Genomic DNA, 26959 nt, shown 5'->3' with positions numbered 1-26959 from the left:
GTGTCAATCGTGTGTCTGTTTTTAAAATAATATATTAGTAATAATTTTGTTTCCATAGAAACAAAGTGATTGGCTTAATGTTTAATGAAGCTTGTCAGGCTTCTGGAAGGGAAATACAGAATGTGCAAAGTTCCTTTCCTGCCTCCCTCTCTCTCTCTCTCTCTCTCTCCCCCTTTCTTGTCAGTACATCTGAGAGGCAGCCCAAGGACAGAAGCAGAGTCTGTATTGAGGAGACGGGGTGAAAAGTTTTCCTCTCCATCTCAGGAGAGACTCAAGCTATCTACAGGCAAACAGGAGTGGCTTATGTGATTTCTACTGTTGCTCAACAAGAAGTATGGCTTTGAAGCAACCCTATGCTTGAAACAAATTCTCTTCAGCAAGATTCTGACCCATAAAGCCCTTCACCAGTGTGATCTGCTGATTTTCATTTAAAATCTTCCTGAAACTGAATGCCCCAAGCATCTCACCTAGATATAAGCCCAGTTTGGAAYTGCTGATATAACTTTGTGCATGCAAGACCCTTAATCTGCCACTTTCAACAAAGCTGTGAACTATGGTATCTGAAGCAGGTTTCCGCTTTGGGCAGAGATCTCAGAAGGGACGTACCAAGTTGGGTTCTGGAAGATGCTCATTTCCCACCTAGACACTGTTTGTAGTTCCAGTCATGGAACTCCATGTTCTTCATGTACATGTTCCAGGGGGCGGCTGCATCAGTAGGATCATGGGATAGATACAGCCCTTCACCTCCGTGTAACAGTATTAGCCTATAAACTTTGAAGCATATCCTGCACGCACCTGGGTAAACTAGTCATAACCCCTTGAAGGCCTTTTTGGGAGAGTCTAGTTCTCATGTACTGAAGAAAGGTTCAGCTGTTGCTGATACTTGATGGCTGCCAGGACAATGAAACACATCAGACAAAGAGGTGTCGGCCTCTCTTGGCTTACAAAGGACCTGCAGTGGGTTGGTCTAGTCACTCCCAAAGTCATGACACATCCCAGCTGCTGCAAGCTTCATTCCTATCTGTGGGTTGCTTGGTTTGTTTATTTGTTTTTCCCATAGAGAAGTGATAAAACTGCCACCTTGCAGGCAGTTCCCTTGGGGTTCATGGATGCAGGGGGGTAGGTTACAGCCGAGCGCCCCAACATCATGGGGTCATGATTATTTTATTCTAACACATCACACGGAGCCGCTCAGCGCTGCAACGCGAGATGCCAGGGTTCAGCCTCAGCTCCAGGAAGGCCTGGGATTCCCTCCCCCTCCTTGTGTCCCCGATCCAGGAGCTGACGATCCAGGAGCTGACGTGTCCCTGCAGCTGGGAGGCTGGGGCAGGAGGGCAGCGCGGGGGGACATGCTGCCGAGGGGCTCCGGCCGCGCAGCCACGGGGCTGTCCCAGCCAGGGCCCAGATGTGCAGGGGGCCCGGACAAGACGTGCGAGGAGCCCCRCGAGCCCGGCCCCCGGGGTGTGTCTAGCCCAGGCCCTGCCAGCGCTTCCACCCGCCCCCCCCGGTCCCCTCCTCCTCCGCCGCCCGGCCATGGCCTCCGCGCTGCTGCCGCTGCTGCTCGCCCTTGCCGCCACGTCTGCCGCCGCGGGCCGCCTGCTCCCCTACGACCTGCTCTACGCGGACGGCGTGCGCGCCTACCTGGCGCGGGAGTGGGCGCGGGCGGCCGAGCTGCTGCAGCGCTCGCTGCACAGCTACGCGGGGCTGCGGGAGGCCCGCGGCGCCTGCCGCCGCGCCTGCCGCGACGAGGCRGCCTTCGCGCGGGGGCCGGCGGCGCCCTGGGAAGCCGCCTTCTTCGACCGGGTGCTGCAGCGCGCCGAGTGCCTGCAGCACTGCCTGGGCCGCCGCCTCGGCGGGCCGCCCTCCGCGCACCGCGTCAGCCACRCCATCCGGCGCGATTTCGAGCGGCGGGAGCCCTACAACTACCTCCAAGTGGCCTTCTTCCAGGTGGGCTTGCCTAGATGAGCTCCGGAGCAACCCGATGGAGCTCTGGAGTCAGCCCCTCTGGGTGCACCGCATTGGGCTGGAGACCTCCGGCAGCCCCGTCCCACCTAAGAGTTTCTCTGCTTCCCAGCAAAGGCGGCGTGCTGGTTTTGTGCTGGTGCTTCCCAGGGAGCTGCTGGAGGTTTGAAGGAGTTCAGGAGGCAGTGAGGTGCAGGGCACTGCGAGGCCTTGCAGATTRATGCCCTTTGTGCCTAGTGAGGCACGCACTGACACATGGGCTGTCAGGGACGTGGGACACGGGACGCGGGACACAGGCGTGCTGTAGATGAGTCTAGGTCACAGCACGGGCCAAGTGCTGTTTRCAGGGGGGCCCTACCCAAGCATTCGGTGTCATGGTGCCAAAGTCGGTGGAGCAGCTGGAGTGAAGGATGGGTCTGAAGGGAGGCGGGCCTGTCTCATGCGCACAGGAATGTAACATAGGTTGCCTTTCCTCTGCAGTTGAAGAAGCTGGATCAAGCAGTATCTGCAGCTCACACGTTCTTCGTTGCAAATCCCCAGCACCTCCAGATGCGTGAAGACATAGAGAAATATCGCCGTATGTCAGGCGTGAAAGCAGACAGCTTCCGGGATCTGGAGGCCACCCCRCTCTGGGTGAGAGTCTGATGCAAAGCTGTGTGTGTTTACAGACATCAGCATGAGCGTGATGTGTCACACGGTCCCAGGGAGCAGCCCAGGGCCCTGCTCTGTTTCAACATAGCRGGTCATAGCCTGAGACAGGGTATCCATACACCAGGGAAGGCAAACTATTGACACGGAAACAGATTTGGTGGTGGCAATCACAGCAGACTGCAGTGCCTCAGAGGAGCCTATTTGTCACATGTCCAGATTTGCTGTGCCACTGCATGTGGGCTGTGCCGGATCCAAGAGGCCCCTAGATGTCAGCACTATTCTATGAGTGACTTGAAGTCTCAGGGAGACTTGACTTTGGGGTCAACCATACTAACAAGGGGCTGGTGCTGTCCTTTGCAGGAAGCCTATGAGGCTGGGCTGCAGCACTACAATGCAGATGAGTATCTGCAGGCTGTGGACAGGCTGGAGGAGTCACTCAGAGAGGCAATGTCGGCACTGGAAGAGTGTCGTACCCTGTGCGAAGGACCTTGGGAGGAGGAGGAGAAGGAAGAGGAAAATGACGGGGACCAGGAGGAGGAGAAGGAGGACATGCAACCTGGCCTGTATGAAACAATTGCAGGTAATGTCGGAGGCACAGAGTGGTGGTAGGAAGGCCATGCTTTCCAGTCTGGACAGGTCCCATGTCCATCTTCCAGCACTGCTGGCTGGTAGAAGAGGAAGCTGCTGGCTTTCACACTGCTCTCTCTTGCAGCCCAYTATGTTCAGGTCTTGAAATGCAGACAGCAATGTGTGATTGAAATTGCCACAAAGCCAGGGCGGATTTCAGCTGCAGAAGATTTCATACCCTCCCATCTTGACTTACTGCAGTTCGCCTATGACCAAGGTGAGCAGAGCCACAACCCAGGTACTACAGGTACTGCTGTAGCACCCYTACACTTGCTCCTCTCCTCTGGATCTGTGGAACAGCATGTCATGGAGGAAAAGTGTTACACTGACCTGAGCTCTACCTTTCTCTCTCCTGTCCTGTCCCTTCTGTCCAGCTCTCTGTCCAGAAYCTCGTCTCTTGCTTAGGCCCAAGTTTGAGGCCACCTTTGGAGAGTTTCTCACGATCCACTTCTGACTCTCTGTGCACTTCCTGTAATGTGTCTCCATTCCCACTGTGTGCATGGACAAATCTTTCCTCCAGAGTTCTCTATTTGAAGTCCTAGCTTGTCCGGCTTGCCTGACCCAAATGTCTGTCACCTCTTCTGTCACCGCCTTTATATTTTTTTTTCTCTCAAAGAAGCCTTTAGTACCCAGCTGCCTTATCTTTATTTTGGGGCCAGAGAGATGGGACTATCTTTCCTCATATTTCCTTTTCTTCTCCCTCAGCCCCACTCTGAACAAGCCCCAAATAAATATCAAAGGCGGGCCGCTTCTTCATCGTGCTTATTCCCTGTRTCTCTGACCACTGTCCTCTGCTTCATAGAGACCCAGCTAGGCAAGGAGGATGTGTATTCTGTGCTAGGCCTCYCACTGCCAAGTTGTGGGACTTTGGGCACTGCTAGCCTAGACACATATGCTGATAACATAAAGACTTTTGCTGACCTATAAGTTTGTTCTGTTCTGTCCCTGCTCAAGGTGGAAACAAGACACTGGCTGCTGAATGTGCTGCTTCCTACTTGCTCTTCTATCCCATGGATGAGCCAATGTTGGAGAAAATGAATCAGTATCGCACAGAACTGGGGCAGGACACAACTGTCACAGCCAGAGAGGTAGTTACAACCCTGGGTCTGTGTTTGCTGGCCCTCCCTGCCACCTGCAACTGAACCACTGGTCCAGGAGACAAAAAGGGGAGTTTCACTGTAAATGTGTACCAAGATCAGAACTAAAGAAACCAGAGCCTGAGTTTACTTACAATTTATACCAGACAGAATTGGTCTCCTTTAGCTCACAGTAGTTCAYTGGGGCGGGTTTTTGCCCTGGACTGGTATGGGATTATCTTTTGAGGTTATTTGACAGCCTCTTGTCTTCTTAGAATATTCAGCATTACATAGAGAGATCACTGATGGAAAAGAAGTTGATTTACTATGCAGTGGAGCATCTAGGAGGAACTTTTAATGACCCTGTAAGTATTGATATTAATTTTCCTGCCCTAATTTCATTAAGAATGTTGCTAGACCTCAATTTAGTATTGCATGATCCAGAGAATATCAGCTGCTGCTGAGAAGGACCCCAAAATCCTTTTGTCTTGTAGATTTTTAAGGACTTCCTTCTGCTCCAGAGCTTAAGCTATTTGAAAATTCATTCTATAACTGTATGCATTAGCCCAATCTAAGTGGCCTTGGAAACAGGCTAGAGCCATTAGTCTGGTCTGCCACATAGAAGAGGTCAAGGAATGGCCTGGTTAACCTAATGCAATGTGGGAGAAGTTTGCTGGGTGCTGAACCTTCTGCATTTGTTCCCGTAGGATCTCTGGACTCCAGATGAATTGATTCCTGAAAGTCTAAAGGAGCAACAAAGGTAAGGCTGGCTGAGTTGAGTAGGAAATCAAAATGCTGGAGGCAGGGRTTAGGGTAGGACTGGCAGAACAGGAACATGAAGAATGTGAACAGATGACCACAAAGAAAAGTTAGGTAGAATTCGATGTACTGACAGCCCTGGTCTGTGTTTTTTCCCTTGCTCCCGAGAGAGGATCAGGAGAAGCAAAAGCAGGAGACTCTGGATGTGGAAGAGAGGGAGAAGAGGGGTGAGTAACAGAGCTCGAAGAGGGACTTGTGTTCATTCAGCCAGGCTAAGTGCTATCTCTTCTTCCATCCTCAGGCGTTTGAATGCTAACATAAGTGCAGACTGACTCGAATGGCTCAGCAAGTCTTCTCACTGTTTCTTTTCCCCCTCTTTGATGCATGAATAGTCTTGCAAAGTCTTGCTGCGTACACCTAAAGAGCACTGTGGCTGGAGAAGCTGAGACCAATGCTGCCCGGATATATGACAAGCCTATGGACATGTATATCCCTGTTCAGTGCAGCTGGCATGGACAGGCAGAAGGGTCTACACCAAACCTGCTTCATCTCCACTAGCCCAATACCAAACAGCACTTTTCTGAAGGGGACATGGAGAAAGGGGGGAAACTGGAAACAGACTACTCAGCTTGAGCAAGTCTTTCTCTAAAAGAATCAAGTCCGATGGATCATGGCTGAATGATACAGGCTGCAGTGCAGAGCCCTTTGGTCTTGCTGGTCCCATACTCTCATGTGAGGACACAGAGCCTCTTACAGGGCTCTGTCCTGGTTTCTTTGTCTGAATGGACCCGCTGTGGTTCTCTGCTGTGGCCCATGGGAGAGCAGGTCATTCTGAGGGCCTGTGTTGGCATTCCTGACCATTCAGAAGTCAGAGAGGGGAAGAAAAAAGACCTGTTGCAACAAGTGATCAACTACTAACCATTGCTTCTCTTTGGGGCAGAAGAGAATAGCAAGATACACTGGAGATACTTCTAGGATAAGGWGCGTGATTGAAAAGAGTTTTAATGGAGGTGTTTACCTGCTTCTTCAGAGCCTCACCCAGGAAGCTGCTGTGATCTGTAACTCTTACCTGCTTCCCTGCAACTCTCCCAGCACAGCCCAAATTTCTGCTGGCTTCTGAAGCACATGCAGCAGGCCAGCTCCTCCAGCTGATGCTCTGGTTCCCCTGATGCATGTGAGAGGTACAAGTGGCCAATGTGTGAGGGTTGGGCACTTCTGGGGAACACTCCTGTCTTCCCCCAGAATGTGTAGTGCCTCTCCTGCACTCGCTTCTCCAGACTGGGATTTGGTAGCTGAGGGCTTCTTGTCCAAAGMTTGCTCATCCCTATCTGTATATGGTTCTCCCATAGGTCCTTTGCCTTTTGAAGGTATCACTGTCACCATGGATTCCCGAGAGATGAATGGAACCCAAAGGGCTGTGTTTGACCAAGTCCTGACAGAGTCTGAGTGTCTGGACCTTCTCCGTCTGACAAAGGTGAGGCCTGAGCCTCCATGTGCCCTCCATGTGCTTCTCAGCAGACAGAGCTGCAATGTTGAAGTGGAGGAGAGATGGCAGCAGCATCCGTGTCATCTATATCCRTCTGTTCCAGGCAGCTGGAGGAACTGGAGATGGCCTCAGGGGAAGACGGTCCCCTCACACCCCACATGAGAGATTTGAAGGGTTGACTGTTCTGAAGGCCATGCAGGTAAGTGCCACTATAGGCCTCCCATCTAGGTTGTCCATAAGAGTGTTTATAACCTGAGCATTTTTCTCTGTGCTGTCTTACGCACAARCACACGTGCAGTTTCCCCTGACCAGCTTCCTTTACATTCACGCACTTTGTGCATAGAGGGCTTGACATGTGTCTTCTCTCCTACAAGCAGGGGCTTTGGGTTCATTACTTGTCCCAGTGGGATAGTCTTCCTGACATGTTTTCCTTAGAACTGAAGAATGATTTAAGACAGAAGAGGCCTCTGGAAGTCTCTTGTCCAACTCCCTGACCACAGCATGGCTAAATCCAAAGCTATGTGAAGGTTTCTCAAGGCCTTGCACAGCAGGAGAGTTCTGAACATCTCCAAGGGTGGAGATTTCTCAGCCTCTCTTCGGCACCAGAGAGTTCTGAACCAGTTCCAGTACTGAACCACTCACAAGGAAATAAGTTTTCTTTCACCTCTCCCAAGGCAAAACTTCTGATACTGTAACTTATCTTTTCATGGTCTTTGAGAAGAATCTGGCTCCTTCTTCTCTATAATGCTTCTGTAGGTATTGAGAGACTGAGGTGAAATSTTCTCTCAGCCTTCTCTTGGCTGAAAAAGATGCAGCTCCCTCAGGTGCTTATTATCCGTCATATGCTGCAGTCACCTCGACATCTTAGGGCTCTGCACTGAAGAATCGCTCCAGTTTACCAGTGTCCCTCTTGAGTGGGAGGCCCAAAACTGGACACTGCATTCCAGATGTGGCCTTGTGCTCTGAGTAGAGGGAAAGAATGACCACACTCTTAAGGGTGCACTCCTGACCTGTGTTTACAAAAGAAAGCATTCTTTTCTTGCACTAGTGTGACCACAAGACTTTATGTAGGTGTGTTCCTCTATAGTATGTATATGTGTCATTTCTTAGGAGTGTCTGTGTGCCTTTCTGACAGGCTTGTTTTTCTCATGTAGCTGGCCCAGAATGGTGATGTGGACTGGAAAGATGCCAAATTGCTTCTGCAGGCCAGCGAGAAATCCCGAAAAATCATAGAGTCCTATTTTACCCCTGGGAAGAAGCTCCATTTCTCATTCACACACCTTGTGTGCCGCACAGCTGTAGAAGGTAAAGAATCTCCCTCTCTTTGTCCCTTTTCCCTGAAGATTGTCCTTCCCTGTCTCAGCCATGTTCTCCTAGGAGGCTCTTTGGCCCTTGCTCTCAGTGTTTTCTTCTCTCTGCCTTATTTCTTTTAACTGAAACAGTCTTTCCTGCAACTTTTCTCTTCAGGGGAACAGGAAGGTCGCATGGATCTCAGCCACCCAGTCCATGCTGACAACTGTCTCTTGGATCCTGAAGGAAATGAATGCTGGAGAGAACCACCTGCTTATGTGTACAGGGACTACAGGTAAGATAAGAAGAGAATCTGCACTGGACAACTGTAGGATAACTGAAATAACTGGAGAACYGAACTGTGAAGTTCAGAACTTTTCCCAGATGCATCAGAGGATGAGCTCAGCTGGCTAATGAACTCCAGCCATCATTTGCAAACCAGGTGATAGGGGTCTTGGCTCAAAGCCAGCCAGGCCTGTAGTATCAGGCAGAGGACTGCATGAGCAGTTCTGGCACGGTGTGAAACATCTCCCCTGTGTTGGCAGGAGGGTCTGCCTTGCTCCCTGCTCCCTGGCTGCAGTGAGCATTAACAGAGAGCACTACTGGGTTGGGAGATTGTCCGGATATAAAAACATGATATTAAATTGTATTCTTGTCTTCCACAGTACTATAGGTCACCCTTATAAAAAAACATGTTTCTTTTAATCATATTCTGTTCTTCCTTGTTGCTTTCTGTTGCATTCTTCACGCATTGCAGGACACAGATAACAGAGGCCTTCGATTTCCTTTACTTCTGTAGCAGTCAGTGTACTTCTATGACTATCCTCTCATTCATCTCTCTGAGGATTCACTGCCAATAATTTGCATTGAGATTTTCCTTTTTGTGGGGGATTTTTTTTGCAGTCTGTTGTAGGGTTTGTTGCTCTTCTGTGAAAAAAAAATGCTTTTAAGGCAGTGACAAGTGTGGCAGATCAAGCATGTTATCTTTGCCTGAGAAATAGCTGTTCTGTCAAAGATCGTGTGACTGACCCAATCTGCTTTTAATAAACCCATGTTATGGTTTAAAGCTGTTTTCCATTTACCTCTTGGCCTTCAGTTATACTTCTTCTCAGAAATAGATTCCGAACACCCTGCAGTCTGCTGAGGTCAGACTACCAGGCTTGTTTATGCTTCAGCCATTCCGACCACTTTCCAATCCCTTCTTACATGTAAGAGCTCTCTTTATTTTCTCCAGTCAAATGCTACTACCCTGACTTCACAGTCTTATTAAACTGTATGCTAAACTTCCAGGACTTCCATGTTTGCAATCATCTCATTGTTCACATATCTTTAACATTTTACTTTAGCCCCTAGAGTTGCAACTTTTATTTCATATCTTCTGTCCCATTTTTGAGCCTTTCCTGTTTCTCTGACATTCTCCATCAGCTTAATGGAATAGAGAGAGAGGAGCTCATGAAGGTTCTTACTCGTCTATTGGTTCTGACTTTTGTCCTAGGTGACTGTTGTCTCAGCTACACTGCTTCTCCTTTGTCTAATATGAGTAAAGAAATTTTCTGTCTTTATTTCATTTTTGACATGTGCCAAGTATGTTTTTGACYATTCTTATGTTATCCTGTACTCCTTGAATCTTAAGACTTGTCTTTCCMTGTCTTCTTCCAGGATTCAGATTAGTCCCAATATTTAAAAAGTCTCAATATTAAAAGAGAAGCAAGATTATGCTAGGTCAGAACTGAGTTTCACTTAGCACAGGGTGCTGTCACAGCAGTGCCCCTGCATGCTGAAGAGTAATAAAGAACAGGACAAGTGTGTAGAGCTGCCTCCCTGGAGTCCTGTCCCAGCCCTCTGTGGTGTGCATCTCAGGGACTTCCATGAGCTAGGCATCACTGTATTTAACAGCCCCAAATGGATTCTCCTCCTAATTGGTTTAGTCATTTTTTGAATCTGAGAATCATTCAGGCTCCACAGCCTCCTGTGACAAGGAGAGTGAGGAAGCATCTGGAGTCTTTTTCTTTGTGTTTGACTCAGCTACCTCGGATGTTCCTAGTTCTTCTCTAAGAAAAGCTGGCATATGGTTGGTCCTTATTCTCCTTCTCCACAGTACCCACTGACTTACAAACATTTGTTCTGCCGTCCTTCTGCGACCTCTGATGACGCGTATGCTTTCCAGGCATTCCTTGTAAGGAAGCCATTCCCTAGCTTTTGATCATTTGTGTTGACCTTTTCTGTGCTTTTTCCAGTACTGCTGTTTCGTATCTGAGATTGGAGAGGCAGGCTTGAACCCTCCGTGTCGGTGTAGGCTGCTCACTGGGGATTTGCACAGTCCCTTCCTAGTCCCCAATGTTGTTTCTTTTGCCAGCACCACTGAGTTGATGTTTTCTATCCACTGTAACCTCTAACCTTATAAGGACTGAAAGTCAATTCAGGGGCTGCTTTGTTAAGAGTATTTTCTTTCCCCTGACACATTGCTATAGTTTTATTTATTTTAAGTTTATTTTAATTTATAAGTTTATTTATTTATAATCAATTTAACATTTATATATTGATAATTATAATTCAAATAAAATTATATATTTACATTGCTTTTAATTTACTTGAGTGGAATATCATTCACTTGGGTGTGCAACATTTTCCTAGAGGTTTGTTTTTTCTCTAGCATGGGATACAAATCTCAAATTGTTCACATGCCTTTGACTTAAAGAAATGCCATAGTTCTATCTCTGAACTGAATCAATTCATGCTCACTCGTTCTGAATTCAATATGCTCTTCTGGACTGTGGAGAAAATTATTTATTATACTGGAAGAGTGATGAATAACTTCATTTTTTCTTCCAATGACATCTGTTTTGTGCTTATATGCTTTGAATTTCATTTGCATTCCCAATTTGCTCACCCAGCTTCATCATAGTGCCTCATGAACTTTTCTGCCCTGGCCAAATCCAAGTAATGCTGTCATGTCCAGATTTTTTCCTACYCATCTTGCTTTTCATGTCTTTTCCAAATGATTCATTCAGGTATCAAACACAGGATCTGCTACAAGGTTCCTGCTAATGGCAAGGATGAAAACTGCTCTTAATTCCACATCCTTTGCCAATCCACTCTAGCACCTTCTTGTCATGCCCATGACAACTTCTTTTATTAGCGTGTCCCRGGATGGCTGTTGTCAAGATGTTTTAAATATCTAAACAAACAAAAGACAATTCAGAGAACTAAGGTTAGAAGTGGGTCAGGCAGGTTTTCTGATTTGAGGAAACTGCATCTCCCAGATGTTTTCTTGTCTTAAACTAAAGTGCCATCAGATTTGCTGAATGCRGAGGTTTAGCTTCCTGGGACTTGCAGAGACTATCTGCAGAAGTGTTTTTGGAGAAGCTGCAGTTTGCCCGTAGCAGGGTTCAGGGGTGAATGAGCTTCACCATCCATTTGTCTTCTTTCTTCTTGTCTGCAGTGGCATTCTCTATCTCAATGATGACTTCCAAGGTGGGGGCCTTTTCTTCACTGAACTGGACGCTGTGACTGTCACAGTAAGTCTGGGATTTGGCAAAGGAAGGAGAATGGACTGAGGGTGACACCCAGTCCAGGTGGGTGGGAACTAGTTGATTATTGGATCTCAATGCTCCAAGAACAGTCCAATGCAGGTTCTGTGGCAGATTCAAACTGGAACATCCAAAGGTGAATTGAGGCAAATCTCAGATAGAGGAGAGGTTAACTCCTTTCTACCTGAGATGTTGCAGGCTCTTCCGACCTGTGGGTGTCTGTGACCTGTGTTCTTCCTTTGCTTCAATCTGTTCCTCCCCAGGGCTCGCTTTTCCCACGGATTGTAATGCCTAGTGGCTCTTTGCCATTCCACACCGGCGGGGTCAGCGTGACCGCTGTAGAAGGACAGCACTCCCCAGGGCAGGCAGCTGCCGGCTTCATTGTCCCTCCTCTCTCCTGGCAGGCCAAGGTGTATCCTAAGTGTGGGAGACTGGTAGCCTTCAGCTCTGGCAAGGAGAACCCACACGGCGTGTGGGCCGTGAGCAGCGGGAGGCGCTGCGCCGTGGCCCTCTGGTATACACACTCCCCGGAGCACGCAGAGCAGGTACGGGACCGCGCTGGAGAGCAGATGCAAGGACATCCAAAGCTGGAACAGGTCTCTGGGGAAGGGCTTGCGGGCTTTCTCAAACATCACGGCCTCACGCAGGAGCTGGTAGTTGGGTCCTGATGGGTTGAGGCCCGTTGAAGTAGGGGCAGTGTGTGGTGGGTCCTGCAAGAGTGAATGGGCTCTAGGGCATTGAATGGAAGCCCATGCGGGCAGGGTGGAGACCCCAGCAGTGAAGGATTCATTTCTGTCTCTGTGGCTGCAGGAGAGGCTGAAGGCGGAGGAGCTGATGGAGAAGGCGTCTGCGGAGCAGGATAAGATGGATGGACAACTACATCAGAGAGATGATCGTGGCAGCAGTTCCTCACAGGAGTCCCCCATGCCTAGTGACAGAGCCAAAACCACAAGACGGAGACATAAGCCCAGCTCCGACGGGACACAGCATCCCAAGGAGCTGCGACCCAGAGATGAGTTCTGAGTGTGTGAGACCCTGGGACAGGACTGGCACGCACAGTGGCCTGTCACCATCTCAATAGTGCTGGCACCACCAAGGCCTGGAGCAGTTTATTAGCATGCTAGAGCCATAGTGATAGAGAGGGATGTAGCTTGCTTCTCTGTGAGTTCCCAGAAGTTGAAAAATGGAATCAGGGACAGCATATTAAAGTCAGTGACACCGAGATCTTTCTTCACCGCCTCACCTACATGTTTGTGTCACTTGTCACTTCTTTCAGTGTAACTTCTTGGTTGTATGGGTCCAAATCAAAGCAAAGAAGGAAGGGACTTGTGGGAGCAAGGGCTATCTCACATTCAGAAATTCARCAAAAGCTTGTGAACACCTTAGGCACCTGTAAACTTTTGAGGTTTTAAACTGCCRTGTAGTTGAAACAAGAGAGAGAGAGAAGGTGAATGGCTGTGAATATGTGGATTAAAAGCAAAATGTTGAACAGAAATGTTGAGAGGAGTTTGAATCTGTGCTCCAGGAGGGAGACATRCACACTGGTTGCCGATGGAAATTTAATTAACAAATGATGGAAGGAGATTGAGCTCTCAGAGAAGGAAAATAAACAAAGTATTTGCCCAGATGCCAGCTATATCCAGTAAGCAAGGGCAAAAGCGAAAGTCAGCTCTGCCGAGATAACCCATGGAAACGTTAGGAAGTGCCTTGAAGAAAATAACATTTTGTTTCCCTGAAGCAAGTCTTTTTGTGTTTTGTTTTGTTTTGTTTTGTTCTCCTTTCATGCACTGAATATCCCCTGGAAATAGAAGACATGTTTTGTTTACCATTTTTTTAGGCCAATATATAGACAATCTGCTGTCACTGCCCAGGGAATTAGTGTCCAGAGATGGGATTATGCTGTAGCCAAGCAAGAATTGAACGGGGTGGTCATGGAGTATAAAAATGAGCAGTGACACTGTTCCTGGGAAGGATTAGAGCCACAGACCAATCCATGGTTGTGAAATGTACAGGCCTAGACAAGAACTGCATGTGAAGACTACAGCTGCAGTGGGGAAGGGAAGATGGGTCAGRGTCTGTGGTGTTAGAGAATATATATTCTCGTCATTGCTGTCAGAACAAGGACCTTCCCCAGTGGAAGCTGTTGTGTTCAGCCCTGTCCCTCTGAGTGCTGGAGGAGTAGCACTGAAGCAGGGACTTTCTCCATTCTGAAGCTTAGCCTTTGCTTTAATGTGGGGCAATCTGTTCCAGAAGCCCTTCTTGCCACCGTCCTCCTAAGCATCATCTTAGGAAAGAAAAAAAAAACAAAACAAAACAAAAAAAAAGGGACTTCACTGTGTACCTGTGAAGTTCCTTGCCCTGGCAGCAGGACCCTCCAAGTGACAGGGCTCTTCAGCAGGTCCCACCAAGGGACAGCCCTCTTACATGCACTCTTGCTCCCTGAGGACTGAAGTGGGGGTGTTGTGTGGATCCTCTTTGGTGAGGCCATGTTGAGCGGGGGTGAGGGGCCGGTGCCGCCTCTGCCCAAAGGTGGCCCGGGTGATTAGATTGATGGCCTCCTGACGTCAGATGAGATCCGTTAAAAGGTATTTATCTCGGGCTTGGGCCAAAGCCGCRGGAGAGATTAACAGAGATTGAGGCCAAGATAATCCCATCGCAGCATCTCGCTGAAGTGGCTGCCAAAAGGCCTGCTGCTGAAAGCTGCTCTCGCTGCACCCCTTTGCCCACTTGTATTTCCCTCCAGCAGTGCCCCGTTTGCTACCTGGAGTCAACACGACCCTGGCCCGGCCCTGCCATGGATTTTCCCCTGCCACAGGAGGTGGCACTGGCCCTTCTTTCCGTGCTACATGGGGTGTACCTAGGGCACTGTCCCTGGGAGAAAGGGCATTCCTGTGGACTGTGAGATGCAGCAAGCTCTGCCCCCGAGGTTTATAATCCTCGCCTGTTCTGGCTAATCTTCCCTTCATTAGTTTGTTGCTAATATAAACAGAGGGAGTCCAATCTGCCTGTGACGATTTCTTTCCCTTCAGGAGCAGCATGCTACTCTCTCTTTTCACCCCTCCCCATCCACCTGCTTTGCATTACGTCCCAATCCGATTTCCCCAAGTCTCTGGTGTCTGATTTAATTTGCCTGACGCTGCTCCTGGAATCAGCCCTCCCCCAACCCCTCCCGTCCATAGCTGTCCAGCTCCCCATGGGGAGATCAGTCCTGGAGAGGCTGAGGAGCAGAGAGGGAGCAAGGGGCTCCGGGAGCGCACAGGCGGGACTCACTGGGCACTGCAACGGGGGGGACCTGCTCCCCTGGCCAGCAGAGAAGCCATTCGCCACAGGGGACACCGACTGCCAGGGACCTGCCTGGAAGGGGACTGCAACCCACTTCAGTCTCCAAGTCCCGGTAAGGATGCTGCCTTGATGTTGTCCCTCAGCTCACCTTGTTGTGCCTGGTGCTTGGCGTCCTTGGTTTCGTGGTATGACCCAGTGTGAGTGCGAGAGTCTCTGTGTGCAAAGACTTGATGATGGCTCCATATGGAAGCATTTGAGGATGTGAGAGGGAAGATCTTATTGGGGAAGATGTTGGCATGAACACTGACATGTCTTTATGATGACGAGGAACTTGGCACTAGTACTGGGGGGCTTGTTCTCCCCTTGGTAGGTAAATTGCAACAGCGTCCAACCTGGAACAGGGGCACAACGCCTCCCCTGAGGGACCTGGGACTCACACTCAGCAGACAGCTCTGCATCCTTCATGCACTCCTGCACGCTTCTTTGCAGCTGGCTGCTTCTCTGGAGGAAGATGGAGCCCACAGAAAGCAAAGAATAGAGCAGGGTAATTTTACCCTGCCCTTTGATCTCTGTTGCCGGAGAGGAGGATCATCTCTGTATCCGGCTCTGCAAGGAGCTCAGGGCCACCAGGGCGAGCATGCAAGGCCAGCCAAGGAGATTACACAGGGACCAAAGGATGCTGCTTGTTAATACTCTTCCTCCGTCCTGCACCTTTACCTTTTCTATTTACAGCACTCTCCCAGCTATGCAACTCAAAGAGAGGCAACTCCCTCCCCAGCCTGGGGGAAGCTACCCAGAGGTTAGAAAATGAGGGGTCATTCTCACCCATCACTCACCTCTCRTTCCCACAGACAAGCAACTCAGATGACTGGCTGGAGAGGAAAGTCACCTGGGATACAGAGGAGTCTCCTCCCTGATGTTGTACAATGGGCATAGATACTGTCTTCAAAAGTCACACAGAAGCAGTAAAAGGCAAAGGCAGGTAAATGCCAGAGCCCTCAGCTTCACATCAACTTAGAAGCACTTGCTCTATGACGAGGAGACATCCAAGCAGTCAGAATGCATCTGGCTGCCCGTAGGCAGGAGAGCTTCAACAGGAGCCAGGAAAATTGTCACAGGTGAAAGGCCAGAAGGCCAGAGAGAAAAAGGGTCAGTGAAGACACAGGATTAGAGAGCAGGAAAAAAAAATAGAGTAAACTAAGCTTCTAAAGCCAAGAACTGAGAGCTGGCTGCATACAGTCAAGGCAGAGCTTATAGACAGGCTGGTGTGAATCCACTTGTAAGGCAAGACTTTGAGTGTGCCAGGCTCCCAAGTGGTGTATAAGGCTCTGTAGGAAGCACTCGTCTGCACACAGGCTCTGTACCGAGCTCAGCCTTGCCAGCTGGTGCCAAGGTCAGCCACTCTTCGCAATGCCAGGGTGGTGGTGGGTTTTTGTTTCTTTAAAGGTGCCTAGCAGCTTGTTTTCCTCTACTGCTACTAAGCATCCACCTGAATAAGCCCTTATTTCCTGAAAGGGCAGTGCATGCACAGTTTAGAAACTCTTGCTCTTAAAAAATGGGCTTGGCAGCTATTTGAGCACCCTCGATCTTATCTGTGGATCCCCCAGAAATGTTTTCTGGTCTCCAGTGACTTGCTGCCTGGGCAGGAACCTGTCTTGGCCCTCCTCCAGGCTCAATTCCCTTTCTCCTCCTCTTCACCAATTCATTCCCCCATTTCCTGCGCTCAGTTTACGTGCTGAGCTGCCCTTTTGCACACCTGCTGTGGTCCTCATAGCGGGCAGCTGCATTCCAGTGGGGACTAGGTGACTCATGCTCAACAAATTTCATTGGGATGTGACGAGTGGAGGCAAGAGGCAAAGCCAGAGCTATTATTATCACTCATCTACAGCTTCTTGCTCTTCTGAGGCTGCGAACAATTCCCCACTTCATTTAGCTTGTTCCCTCAAAGGGATTTAAAGGTTTGGACAGAGTCCTGAACCTGAGCCATACCTTTGCTATATTTAGCTCTTTTTATCTGTCCTCGACATTGTGCCCCTGCCCTTTGAAATTCCTACTGGCTCTCAAAGCCTCTCCTCTGCTGGTGCAACTTCGTGGAGCAGGTGCCTGTGAACACAACTCCCATGACAATGACAGGCTAAAGACAGGGAAAACAAATAGCCAGTGAAAGAGAGAGAGAGAGAGAGAGTGGTGAAATAAAGTAGAAGAGAGGCAGGGGAGACTAGGGACCTGACAGGAAATGGGGGGCTGTCATACAGCCTGCTTCAAATGGGGCAGAAATTGCAGAATAGGAAGAAGGAAGAATAAGGCTTCCAACCCAATATAGGGGTAGGTGGACAGAAACAGAAGTCCACAAAGTCAATTTAGGGCAGATGGGTAGATGACGATCTCAGATGATGATCTCAATTATCTCAGTGATGATTGTCACTCTGCAGATCTCATACAAAAGATCTGCAGAATGACAACCTGGAAAGCCAAGAGCCAGTGTGTTCCAGCTGGAAGAAGCTTCAGAAAAGGATGTCAAGAGGAGGCCAGGCTTTCGAGGCTTGGAAACCAAGCGAAAGACTTTCCTTCCTTTCACTGGAAGGAAAGTGCAAACTGGAAGACATGACCCAGGAAGAAAACACACCCAGTGCTGAGTGATGTGGATATGTTATGGTGGGGAGGCAGGATCAGCTATGGGGAAAACTGACGAAGTGGAAGGCTTTGACCAGAATGGAAGAGATGGGTCTCCAGAGGGTGACTGAAGGCAAGTGTTTTCCACTTGTTCCCCTGGGAGACAGTGATCAGTGCTGGACAGGTCTTGACTGTACACTAAAGCTAAGGGGCAAACACCATAAAGATGTGCAACCTCCCCCTGAAAGCTGCAAGGCCATGACAGCAGGCCCCCTCCTCCTTGCAATGGGACTGGGACTGGGGTGCCAAACCCTTTCCCAAAGGAGAAGTGCATTYAGGGAGATTTCCCTGCCCAGCTTCACTCAGCCAGGTTCAACTATGCATCCTTGCTGGGAGGAACACCGCTCACCATGCCTCCAAACTCTGGCAGCATAGCCCTGAGTGACCTCCTGCTCTCTCACCCGTGTGCTGGAGCAAGAAGACCAGGCCAAATGGCTACATCTAGTGTCTGAACAGGGAGCAGAAGAGAGACAGCAATAATGTTGCTCCACACAGTCTTGCAGGCAGCATAAATAATTCTACAATTGTTTTTCTGTGGGCCATAATCTGACATAACCTCTCTGAATCATAAGCATTGGCCCTCCTACAAGGAGCTTTATCTCCTTGGTTTTCCTGCACTCAGACTGTGCCTCAAAAGTCATTGATCAAGCAGAATTAATCCTACCTAGAGAATCAAAGGGGAGTCAGAGAGGCATTTTGCGGGAGACGGATTCTGTAGAGAATCTCAGACAGCACAACACAGGCCTTTATCTGGGGCAAAGCAGTAGCCACAGGTGGGACACAGGGAACCCATCTGCATGTGCTTGCAGAGTGCCCGACAGGAGAAGAGCAGCTTGGCTTTGAAAGACCGAAAGCCTTGTTAGCTGGAAGAAAAAAGCCGGAGAAGGATAAGGGCTATGTGATCCAGAGAGACCAGAGGAAGAAATTCTATGGATGCTGCTGGAGCATTTCTTGGACTTGGTACAAAGCACTGCTTTTGATCGTGGTGCCACTGGGCTGACGGAAAAACCTGGAGCACCTCTGGACACTCATATTGACCTGAGAGAAGGATTAAAGCAACAAATACCGTATTTGTATTTGTGAGTAAGACATAATAGAATCCCTGGTGAAGTTTTAAGTATGCCTAATAGCAAAGAAAGAGAGCAGGGCAGAGATGTTGTATAATCATACGGCTCATCTGTATCTTCAGTTCTGGTTCATTGCCTTCTCTGCAGAACAATATAACAACTACTGAAAAAGACTCAGAGAACAACAAAATCGGTTAGATGTAACAGCTTACATATGAGGAATGACTAAGCTGCCTGGAAAAGAGGGAGATGAAGAAGAATGTGATGAAGACCAGTTGTCTACAAAATCTGACCTAAAGAGAAACCGATTACTTGCTGGTTCTTCCAATTCAAGRACAACGAGCCATCGGGTCAAGCTAGTCCCAAGCAAGTTCAGAAGTGATAGAAGTAGGCATCTCCTCACAGAGCATGCCACTAAGCATGGCATGCTAAGCCACCACAAGTCTCTGAGGAATCTAAAATTTGAAACAAGATCAAAAAGTGACTGGAAAATGGGACTACAGAATACTGTGCTACTGCCTCGGACTTAGGAAGTCAGTGGAAAGCTGAACTAGCAAAGCAGGAGAAACACTATTATATGCTTATTTTAGTCTTAGATCCCTCCTGAGGCTTTTTTTTTTTTTTTTTTTTTTTTTTTAAGCATGGGAGATCAGAAGAGAAATGTGAAAGAGCAGCTCAGCAACACACAGATTACCTTGAGAGCCAAAGAGATAGTTGACACTGTCCAGTGATGCTTTGTTTTGGACAAAAGACAGAAAATAGGTCCCACAGCCGCTGGGCTGCCTACATCAAGTTTCATTCTTCCGGAGTTGATGATGAACTGTCTGGGCACAGAGGATCTAGGACCTTGTAGGGTCTGGAATAGGGAAGGTACAGATAAAGGGAAGAAGCGCAGAGCCTCCATAAAGGTTCTGCAGATCTTCAGCTCCTAGTGCACATATAAGTAGGATGGAGAACCAAATGGACCTTCGATCAAGTTTGGTATGATCTTTTCAATTGCTAAAGGCTTTGATCAGCATGACATTTCCAATCATGCAGGCAAATAATGTCAGCCAGGCCCTTATCAGAGACACCTAGCTTTTCATAGCTAAGCAAAATCAGCTCGCTTTTTACTTCACACCCCCCCCCTTCGATTTGTCTTCCCAGAACCAAGGCTCTGCACGTGGAGGAGCCACACCTAGATCTGGAAGATGGGGGAAATGGAACAGATGAAACAGGAGGCTGAGCAGCTGAAGAAGCAGATTGCGGTAATGCTGCGAATAGTCATGAAACTGTCAATATGGCACCTGCCCCCTGTGGTCACGTCCCCATCCCTTACTTGGCCTCAACTTGGAGTTGACCTTTCTCCAAACATATCTTTGGAGACCCCTGCATGGCAGGRGGAGAGGGGGCAAAAAGAGGGCGAGGGGAAGAGAAAAAAGGGGAGACACTAAATGGGTGAGAAGCAAGTGGCCACAAGCATCATGTCTGTGGGGGACCACAGAACATGGGCTGTCCTCTGCCTGGTGTTTTTAGATGTTGTTTAGATGGTGTTTAGATGGTGTTTTTACTAGGCCAGAGGATCCACATAGCTTGGGGATGTGGATGCACATCACCTTTTGGCTCACCCCTCTATTATTTGTCCCACAGGTGTGGAGGACTCTCAGTCGCAGGCTGGGATCCCACTGGCCTGGGCAAATCCAAACACAGCAAAGCCACAGTCCCTACATCTGGCAACTCCTGCTTTAAATTCAGTTATGCCCTTGAATCTCATTGCCCTCTCCTCTCTTTTCCAGGACGCACGGAAAGCCTGTGCAGACACAACACTTGCTCAGGTGAGGGGCAGAATTGGCTGGCCAGGTGACTATTTTGGGGTCAAATAGCTCTACTGCGAGGTGGACTTTCTGCTGTGCCCAGGGAAGGAGTTAGGGAACAGAGTTGTGGAAACAGAAAAGTTCCTGTCAAGTGCAGACTTAATTCTTTCTCTCTTTCCACTCTGTCCCTAGATTGTGTCTGGAGTAGAAGTGGTTGGCCGCATTCAGATGCGGACCCGAAGGACCCTGCGTGGGCACCTGGCCAAGATCTATGCCATGCACTGGTCCACAGACTCCAAGTGAGAGAGACACTGCTGATTTGCTGGTTGCTTGCAGGGACAGGGAGGGGTGCAAGGCAGCACACAGTCCTGAAGGGAAAGATGGGAAGTCTCTGATGGGAAAAGAGCTGCTAACACAATCTTGCTCCTTTCTCACAGACTCCTGGTGAGTGCCTCACAAGATGGGAAACTGATTGTATGGGACACATACACTACCAACAAGGTAAGAGTCAGATGGATACAGCAGATGTGGATGTTGGAGTGAATGCCTTTAGAGCTCGTGCCCTTGTTCTGTCCCATCTCCTCTGCTCCCAGAGTGCAGACAGGGTTTCTTGTCCTCCCAGGTTCACGCCATCCCTTTGCGTTCTTCCTGGGTCATGACCTGTGCCTATGCCCCCTCAGGCAATTTTGTGGCCTGTGGGGGCCTTGACAACATGTGCTCCATCTACAACCTCAAGACTCGTGAAGGCAACGTCAAAGTGAGCAGGGAGCTCTCAGCCCATACAGGTGCGTGTGCTGCCTACCTACCACCTAGATGTCCTCTGCTTCTCTCCCTCTTCTAGACCTGTCCTGTTTCTCACACTGACTTGCTCACACTCCCTAGGTTATCTCTCCTGCTGCCGATTTCTGGATGATAACAGTATTGTGACTAGCTCTGGAGATACCACATGGTGAGTGTCATCTTCTATATCCTCACAATACAAGCAGTCATGGGTACTGGAAACTCACATAGGCCTCCTCTGGAAACCTCCTTCTCCAGGAATTATGTCATCACAGAAACAGACACCATGCAACCTTGTTGGCTTCTAGGGGCCTAGCTTACACCAGCTAGCAGAGTTCTCTTGCTTTGCAGTTACCCAACCTTCCATAATCTAAGGATAAATTGCTTCTATGTAGGGAGGCTACACAGAGTACTTTGGGTACTAAAGTATCTTAGAAAGCCGAATTCCTAATTCCTCCTTTGGCATAACAGATACTTCTTTTCCCAGTTGAGGACTAGTCGAGATGCAGGCCTACTGATGAAGCAGCATGGACAATTTAGCCARCTCTCATAAAATACAGTATCATTTATTCTGCCACAGAAAATATCATAAAGTTATGTAGAGCCTATATACAACCTTCATTTCTCAAATATTACCCACTATGCCAAGGCCATCTATAAAGTCTATGCATGAATCCCAGGTTCCTGGCTCTCCAGTAACCCTGTGCTAGGACTCTGAGCAAATCTGAGTCTTTACCCATCCTTTCCCCTCTAGCGCCTACCTTAGCAGAAACTATTGACCAGGGAAAGCCAGGATGTGGCTTTTCCATCAGAGATCAAGGCTACRTGGGGCTTATTTGATGGCTCATGCATCCAACAGTGTGGGTACAGCAATCCTTTTTTCTGTTTTTTAAATGGATCCCTCTTACATCCTCCCACTATTTCCTTCTTCTGTCACCATGAACATRGTCAAATCACAACTGTACCAACCCAGTCATAGACTCTGTTTCAGTTCAGTTAGGAATATCAACAGCTATGAAGATATTTYTAGATGTACCTGGCTAACTCCAGTGACATTCTCATCTGCTTTCCCATTTTATAGCCATGCCCATGGCTTCCTCCGTTTCCRTTTATCAGCCATAAGGCTGGTCTGCCTTGGCTGGCTCTGAAAAYGTCTCTCCCTCCCCACAGCGCGCTCTGGGACATTGAGACGGGGCAGCAGAAGACAGTGTTCCTGGGTCACACCGGAGACTGTATGAGTTTGGCCGTCTCCCCAGACTTTAAACTGTTCATCTCTGGGGCCTGCGATGCTACTGCCAAACTGTGGGACGTGCGGGAGGGCACCTGCCGTCAGACCTTCTCAGGGCATGAGTCCGACATCAACGCCATCTGCGTATGTATGCTGTCCGCGTGGTTGTGATGAGCAAGGAGAGGGAGGTGGGCCAGCACGGAAACAGGGAGAAGGCCTTAGGACACAAGCTGAAAGATGCTGCCACTGTTATATGGGGGGAACCAAGGTCTCAGGAAACCCTGGCTCCGTGGTCCAGTCTGAAGAAGGGAAGATCTGAGTTCAGTTCACAAATACCTGCAAGTCTGAGACAGTCACTGAAATTCTGAGGCTGACTCTTCCAAGGCACTGGGGCACCGAACGGCCTGGCTGCCTTTCTCAAAACACTGCTAGAAATCAGCCTGCACATTGCAGTCTGTGGAGCTCAACATACGCTCTGTTGCAGCCATACCCTTAGCTGCTGTTGGGAACTCCAATTCAGGCATGCTGTAGGAACCATGAAGCAAGACAAGCAAGGCAGCAGGAATGTCTCTCATAGCCCCAAACCTTGCTAACAGGAAGGCACAGATAGACAGCAAGCCTCAAAAGCCTTGGAATAACGGGTAGACAGCAAGCCTCAAAACAACAGCTGAGGTGGAAGACACTATAACCCTTCCCCAAGCATTAGAACATCTTGTGGAAGCCTAGGCACGAAAAAGTTAACCTGGTCTTAGGAGAAGTGTGAGTCTCCCTCTCCAGTATATTCAACTTTTAGTATCAGGTGCCTTGTACCACTGGGTTTTCCTAGCTCATTGGCTTTCCAGTGATTAACAGAGAGCGGAAGATGTCAAGAAAATGTAACGCAAGGCAGTCTGATTAAAACCTGGTTTGTTTCCCCCTCAGTTCTTCCCTAATGGTGAAGCCATCTGCACTGGCTCAGATGATGCCACCTGCCGTCTCTTTGACCTGCGGGCAGACCAGGAGCTCATCGTGTACTCTCACGAAAGCATCATCTGTGGAATCACATCAGTCGCCTTCTCCCGCAGCGGGCGCCTTGTGTTTGCTGGATATGACGACTTCAACTGCAATATCTGGGACTCCCTGAAAGCAGAGCGTGTGGGTGAGTAGCTCCTGGAGGTCCCCCTCTTATTCCTTGCAGGACCTTCTATCCCTACCAAGGCAATACAGAAGTCCTTATTTTTCTCAAATGGACGGCTACTATGCTGACTGAAGGACATCACTGTCTCCTCACACTTAAGGAGCACACCACAAGTTGTAGAACAACTTTTTGAACAGAAGAGCTATTGGCTACAGTCATTGATGTTAAGGAGGGCAAGCCTTTAAGCAAGATTGTTCCAAGCAGGACCAGGGAGGGGGGGAGAGAGCATCAATGTTCCTCTTAGCTCAAACTACTCACAAGCATAAACAGTCTCACAGTGATGCCTAGTCTCTGCAGATCACCCATTCCCGTTGTTCACAGTGCCACTTGGTGGCCAGGGACAGAGCTGAGCATGAAGATGGGCTCCGTTCAACACCTTTGGATGCTCAGTGTTGCTCATACAAGGAACACACACAAGTACTGTACTTCTTTCAGATCAGATACATCACCTGGTCTCTGAAAATTTCTACCACTATTTTTCGCTCTCCAACAGCATTGCTGTTTCTCAGTCAGAATGCTCTCCCTTCTTTGTCCCGTCAGTGACATTGCTCCAGGATAAATTCAGTTGAATGTTGCAGCCATTTCTCCTGCATCAAGAATTCAAGCAGCTAAACCTTCTTAAGCCCACTGTTCCCTAGACATAACCCATGCATGGTAGCTGTATGTGAGACACAAATATTCTTCAGCATGTTTGTTATTAACCACATAGTGATTCTAGCACAGGGGGATGTGTACACAGGCCCCAAGCCTGTGAAGAATGTGCTGTTTGATCAACCCCTTTGTCTCTCCCAGGCCCCATCTCCTTTACTGACCTTTCCTCTTTCCCTCCCGTCAGGAATCCTCTCTGGCCATGACAACAGAGTGAGCTGCCTGGGGGTGACAGCAGATGGCATGGCTGTTGCCACAGGCTCCTGGGACAGCTTCCTCAAGATTTGGAACTGAAGATAACAGCAGAGAGGGAAAGAGCAGCAGAAGCACGGCCAAGGTCTGAGCCCACGCAAACAGCATCTTCAGCTGAACACAGAAACTTCTGCTTATCATTCCCACTTGTCTCTATACACAGGTTACTTGTAGGGGTCTCCTAGCATGAAAGGAAGATGAGGAGCCTGTGGGTTGGGGTCGGCCTGAGAATAGGAGCACACGCGGTGGCAGTTCTCACCACCCTTGAGCAGACGAAGCCGTTTCCAGCCTCACGCAGGCAGCAGGGCCCCAGCCAAGCACAGCTGAGGGTCACGTCTCAGGCCTTCGCGTTGCGGCTCAGACACCCTGCATCTTCCTCCACACATTTGACACGTATCCCTCTGAGAACTCCCGTTCAACCCCTTTGTCCCAGACTGTCCTATCCTYGATTTAGCTACATACGGCTCTTCTATGAGCTTCTTTGTACCTGCACAGAGGCACTGGGTTTGATATTTTAATCATGCAACCTCTACCGAAAAGGTAGGGCAAATTGGGCTCATTTTCCATAGGGAAAGATTTAGCTCAAGTTTTGTCTATGCACAGGTGGGGGAAAGCTCCAGACCCCCCCAGAAAAACAGGGAACACTGTTTATTCTCATTTGTTGGCTTCATGCTGTTCCTTTTCATCTCACCCCATGTTGTGTGGTAACCCCATCTAACCAGTAACTTTCAGCCAACGCTTTCCACTCTAACTGCTATAGCACTTCATAGTCCAAGCAAATAAAGAAAGGTCACAGAAACACTGCAGGTTGTGATCTCTTCTGTACTGCAAGAGTCCTGCAGACAACTCTCATCCTGCAAGGACTGCACACTTACCCATTGCTCAGGGCATCTGCCCTAAGCAGGGCACCCACAAACCTTGCTCTCCAAGTCCACAGGAAAGGGTCTCTCATCCATTTTGGATGAGAACATCTCACTGCCTCTTGTTACAACAGGAGACTGAGACCAGCAGCCCAAGAGTTTGAGCAGAAAGCCAAGGTGATATCCATGGGCCAATTTTGCATCCTTTGAGATCTGAGCTTAGGCATAGAACAGTCATTCTGCAGGCATTACTCCAGCAGCTGGCTTCCAGCCATATCCCAAGGCTTTACTACTGACTAGGGACAAGCCACTAYATATTTTGTTGACTTTTAGCACAATATTGTCTCCCTCTAGTTTGGATTTTGCCCTTATGCCAGATCTCTGCAGCCATTACAACCCCTTGTGTACATTAGATCCAAGGTCACAGTAGGTACAGCAGAACTTCAGAAGACCCCACACATGGGGTGAGAGTCCTCTCAGCTCTACTGTGCAGTTAGAGGCTGTGGACAGGGCTGAGCGTGAGAGCTAATGGGGGATGAAATTTTGATCTGAAGCTTTGTCTCCAAAGAACACAGTGCACAGAGGAAGGAATTGCTGCTGTCCTCTCAGGACAAAGGTTTTTCTTCCTTTTTTTTTTTTTTTTTTGTTTAAACAGATAAGAGTGACATATGAGTTAGTACAGCTGACTTTAGTAGAAGAGTCAAAGCAAGCACTGTACATAACACCTACAATTTTAGGAGAACATAGCTCCTCCCCAACAGGGAAAAATGAGAAAAGCAACTGTAAGTCTGGAGTTTCAGTCTGTTGCAGGCTTTCTCACACCTAGAAGGTTCAAAGCGTAGAGGAGAACTGCAGTAAGSTCCAGGGAAAGAAGATCTAGTTCTCCACAAAAGAACACTGCTGATTCTCTTTGTTCAAGTCGCTCCAGGTACAGCTCCCAGATTTCAGGTTCCTGCTCAGATCCACTGTCACTTCCTTCCTGTCCCCAAGGTTCTCCCCCAATACATGCCTCTTACCCTAGAAAAGAAAATCAAGCTGAAAACCTAAGTAATAGCAGCAATAGATGCATCAAATCACACTGAGGGATGTACAGACAAATATATTTAAGACTGACCCAAAGAAAAGTACTTCTGAAGTTACCAGGCCTGGGAGACCCCGGCTTCCACATTTTGCATGGCTCCAGTTTGTATTTGGAGTGTTCTTGGTTTCTAYTCATTCTCCTCTGAGTGTATCCCGTTAAGCTTTACCTGGCGAGGTGCAAGAGCACTGGGGGAATTATCATCCTGCAGGATGCTGAGGGGAGAGCGTCCAGTCCCACCAGACGTTACCATGATTTTGCTGCTGGTCTTGCGCCTTGCTGGCTTGCTCCCTAGAGAGGGAAGAACACGCCAGTAAACCACTGCCAGCCCASAGTCCGCAGGGCACGAGGCTTCACGACCCGGTCCACTTGCCTGCGCAGCAGAGCAATACCCAGGGGCTCCTGGCCGACAGCCAGGAGAGTTTTCCGCAGCACGATCCATGCTAAGGACTCGTCCCCACTCACCTGTAACACCTACACGCGCTTCCCTCCCTCCAGAGGGGCCTGCAGGCCACGAGCGACAGCCTCTCCCCCAAGGAAAGGCTGCCTGATGCCACGAGGAGTCGGGACGATCGGCTAAAGCTTCCCTGGGAAAGCAGGCCGGGAGGGCCTGCAGCAGGCACCCGCGCACACGGGGCCCCCGCAGGAGGCGGCCCGCGCTGCGGGCCGGGGCAGGGAGCCCCCGGGGGCCGCGGGCCGGGCTCCCGCTCGGGAGCGCGGGGGCCGGGCCGGCTCCTTCC

At 49.1% G+C, this 26959-nt stretch overlaps 3 protein-coding genes across 3 annotated transcripts in view; 2 read left to right on the top strand and 1 right to left on the bottom strand.

Moving 5' to 3' along the window:
• The first annotated feature begins 1533 nt into the window (after positions 1-1533).
• P3H3 (prolyl 3-hydroxylase 3) lies at positions 1534-12916 on the top strand. Its single transcript, XM_026054342.1, has 15 exons — positions 1534-1947; positions 2443-2595; positions 2974-3193; positions 3326-3457; positions 4195-4328; positions 4592-4681; positions 5024-5076; positions 5244-5302; positions 6425-6549; positions 6665-6760; positions 7716-7866; positions 8029-8146; positions 11294-11369; positions 11786-11926; positions 12192-12916. The coding sequence occupies exons 1-15, from the start codon at positions 1534-1536 to the stop codon at positions 12402-12404; spliced, it is 2175 nt and encodes a 724-aa protein (XP_025910127.1). The 3' UTR covers positions 12405-12916.
• A 6677-nt stretch (positions 12917-19593) lies between these two features.
• GNB3 (G protein subunit beta 3) lies at positions 19594-24419 on the top strand. Its single transcript, XM_026054293.1, has 9 exons — positions 19594-19650; positions 20179-20217; positions 20389-20495; positions 20634-20697; positions 20819-20981; positions 21079-21145; positions 22147-22348; positions 23126-23342; positions 24217-24419. Exons 1-9 carry the CDS (start codon positions 19594-19596, stop codon positions 24321-24323), a joined length of 1023 nt encoding a protein of 340 aa, XP_025910078.1. The 3' UTR covers positions 24324-24419.
• Positions 24420-25768: 1349 nt separating this feature from the next.
• The window catches only part of CDCA3 (cell division cycle associated 3), a 3617-nt gene continuing 2426 nt past the window's right edge, over positions 25769-26959 (bottom strand). The window contains exons 2-4 of the mRNA XM_026054271.1: positions 26685-26829; positions 26389-26510; positions 25769-26158 (exon numbers count right to left, since the gene is read on the bottom strand). Coding sequence (XP_025910056.1) covers positions 26018-26158; positions 26389-26510; positions 26685-26829 — 408 coding nt within the window. The 3' untranslated portion in view covers positions 25769-26017. The remainder of the gene's footprint in view (positions 26159-26388; positions 26511-26684; positions 26830-26959) is intronic.

The sequence above is a fragment of the Nothoprocta perdicaria genome, unplaced genomic scaffold (genome assembly GCF_003342845.1).
Source record: "Nothoprocta perdicaria isolate Ctin4 unplaced genomic scaffold, notPer1 scaffold_120, whole genome shotgun sequence".
NCBI classification, from domain to species: Eukaryota; Metazoa; Chordata; class Aves; order Tinamiformes; family Tinamidae; genus Nothoprocta; species Nothoprocta perdicaria.
The sequence above is the reverse complement of the archived record's forward strand: the minus strand, read 5'-3'. Positions and strand labels throughout refer to the sequence as shown.